The sequence below is a fragment of the Letharia columbiana genome (genome assembly GCF_014066305.1).
Source record: "Letharia columbiana isolate WasteWater2 chromosome Unknown Sc0000017_s0, whole genome shotgun sequence".
Lineage (NCBI taxonomy): Eukaryota > Fungi > Ascomycota > Lecanoromycetes > Lecanorales > Parmeliaceae > Letharia > Letharia columbiana.
The window spans coordinates 445,505-448,099 of record NW_023501057.1 but is presented as its reverse complement, the minus strand read 5'-3'; the positions used below and the strand labels follow the sequence as shown (position 1 = coordinate 448,099).

At 28.9% G+C, this 2,595-nt stretch overlaps 1 protein-coding gene across 1 annotated transcript; it reads right to left on the bottom strand.

Annotated features, from left to right (window-relative positions):
• Nucleotides 1-653: 653 nt before the first annotated feature.
• On the bottom strand, nt 654-1,307 carry HO173_005998 (uncharacterized protein; the record flags this gene model as incomplete). Its single annotated transcript, XM_037307910.1, has 1 exon — nt 654-1,307. One exon carries the CDS (start codon nt 1,305-1,307, stop codon nt 654-656), a length of 654 nt encoding a protein of 217 aa, XP_037165170.1.
• Between the last annotated feature and the right edge of the window lie 1,288 nt (nt 1,308-2,595).

The window sequence follows — 2,595 nt, the reverse complement described above, 5'->3', positions numbered from 1 at the left end:
CACGTTATATACTCTCTACGATTCTATATTAAATTATTACTTAATAAGTAAAGAATATTACTATAACTTAGTTTATTATCTTTACTATATTAAGAAGTAAGAGAAGAAACTATAATAGATAAATGTGAAGAATACTACGAAGAATACTATAGAGAATATTACGGAGAAATTAAGCGGTAATAAGACTTTTAGTATTAAGAATAAACTTAGCTCTCTAAGATCCCACGTTATATACTCTCTACGATTTTATATTAAATTATTACTTAGTAAGCGAAGAATATTATTATAATTTAGTCTATTATTCTTATTATATTAAGAAGTAAGAGAAGAAATTATAATAGATAAATACGAAGAATATTACGAAGAAACTAAGTAGTAATAAGATTATTATCGTTAAGAACACGGCTTAACTCTTTAAGATCCTATATTATATATTCTCTATAATTTTATATTAAATTATTACTTAGTAAGCGAAGAATACTACTATAACTTAATTATTTTATATTAAATTATTACTTAGTAAGCGAAGAATACTACTATAACTTAGCTTATTATCTCTACTATATTAAGAAGTAAGAGAAGAAACTATAATAGATAAATGCGGAGAATATACTGGCCGGAAAGGTATGGTATATCCCATAGGATATTCCATACTAAGTGATACCATACCGTATCCGGGTATGATATGGATAGGGTCGGATACCATTCCATTTTTCTGGTATGGGTTCGGGATCTTGGCGGGATATACCACGGTATGGTATATCTGTGGTATCATACCATGGAATGGTATATGTATGGGATATCCCGTTGGGATTTCTATATTTAGAAGTATAAGTAGCTATTCTAGTCATCATTCTGGCACTACCATGGCTGGCACTACCATGGCTGGCACTATCATGACTGGCACTATCATAGCTACCATATGATAGTAGGCTATTTGAATAATAAATAGTGATAGCCATGGTAGTGGTAGCTGTTAAAATATCAGGTATGTGATGTGTAGAACGGACGGATTGATTCTCCAAAACCTCTCCGGGGCCAGGTCCTAAATACAGTACAAAATCAGGTGGCTGAAGAACACGGTGGCTGGGATGCGCGGGGGCCACATTTCGACAGTAGCTATGGTAGTGATAGTCATGATAGTGAGTGATAGTCATGGTAGTGGCAGCCATGATAGTAGCAGCCATGGTAGTGGTAGACATGGTAGTGCCAGCCATGGTAGTGCCAGCCATGGTAGTGGTAGACATGGTAGTGCCAGCCATGGTAGTGCCAGCCATGGTAGTGCCAGCCATGGTAGTGCCAGCCATGGTAGTATATCGAATGGGGGTAGATACGATTAGCCGTTGACTAGAATGATGATTAGAATAGCTACTTTATACTTCTAAATATAGAAATCTCAACGGGATATTCCATACATATACCATTCCATGGTATAATACTATAGATATATCATACCGTGATATATTCCGTCAAGATCCCATATCATACTAGGTATGGGATTATGCAAATCTCAATAACTTATATTATATTAGAGTATGATATAATAGGTTAATATTCCATATTATATTATATCTTTCCGGCCAGTAGAAGAATATTACGGAGAAATTAAGCGGTAATAAGATTATTATCGTTAAGAATACGGCTTAGCTCTTCAAGATCCCACGTTATATACTCTCTACGATTTCATATTAAATTATTACTTAGTAAGCGAAGAATATTACTATAACTTAACTTATTATCTCTATTATATTAATATAATATATTACTATAATAACGTTATAAGAGTAGAATCTATTATTATAGTTAATTAAGTCTTTATAAAAGAAATATCGAATAATATATATTTAAACGAATTGAAATCGTTCGATGTCTATAGCTATTTTATTATTCGAAAGATTTTACTACGATAGAAGATATTATGAAATTTACACCACTAATTAACACGTTATCTTTATTTCTTTTCGATATTTCGATACTTCTTATTATAAGAATATAATCTTTCTCTATTTTTTATAGATAATTATTACGAATTAATTCTTTATACTTAATATATCTTTCTAATTAAACCTTAGCGTATCTCTCTTCGTATATATATATTTATATATAGGTTAAAAACGTATAGTAAGCGATTAGAGTTCGATTTAACTTAGAGCTAAGACTAAAATTCGATTTAACTTAGAAAAATTCAACTCTATAAATTTAATTTATAGGCCTTTACTTATAATAGATATATATTTATACTATTATCGTAGTCGAGGATTCTATAAGAGACTTTATTAATAATTAATTCTTCGATAATAGGTTTATAAAACTAACTTATAAGAATAATTATATAAAGAAAATACTTATATAATTAAAATCTAATATAAATAACTCTTTAAGTAATCTTAGCGATTAACTCTATAATTACTTTAATAAAAAATTATACTATAATAAAAAGATCTATATTCTTAAGTCTTTATAAGATATAATTCTTAAAAGATATTATAATAATCTACTAACGAATTACTTCGATATTAAAAAAACTTAGATATTATTTTAATATAAGTACTTCTAGCTAAGACTTACTACTAATATAAAAAATATATATTATAT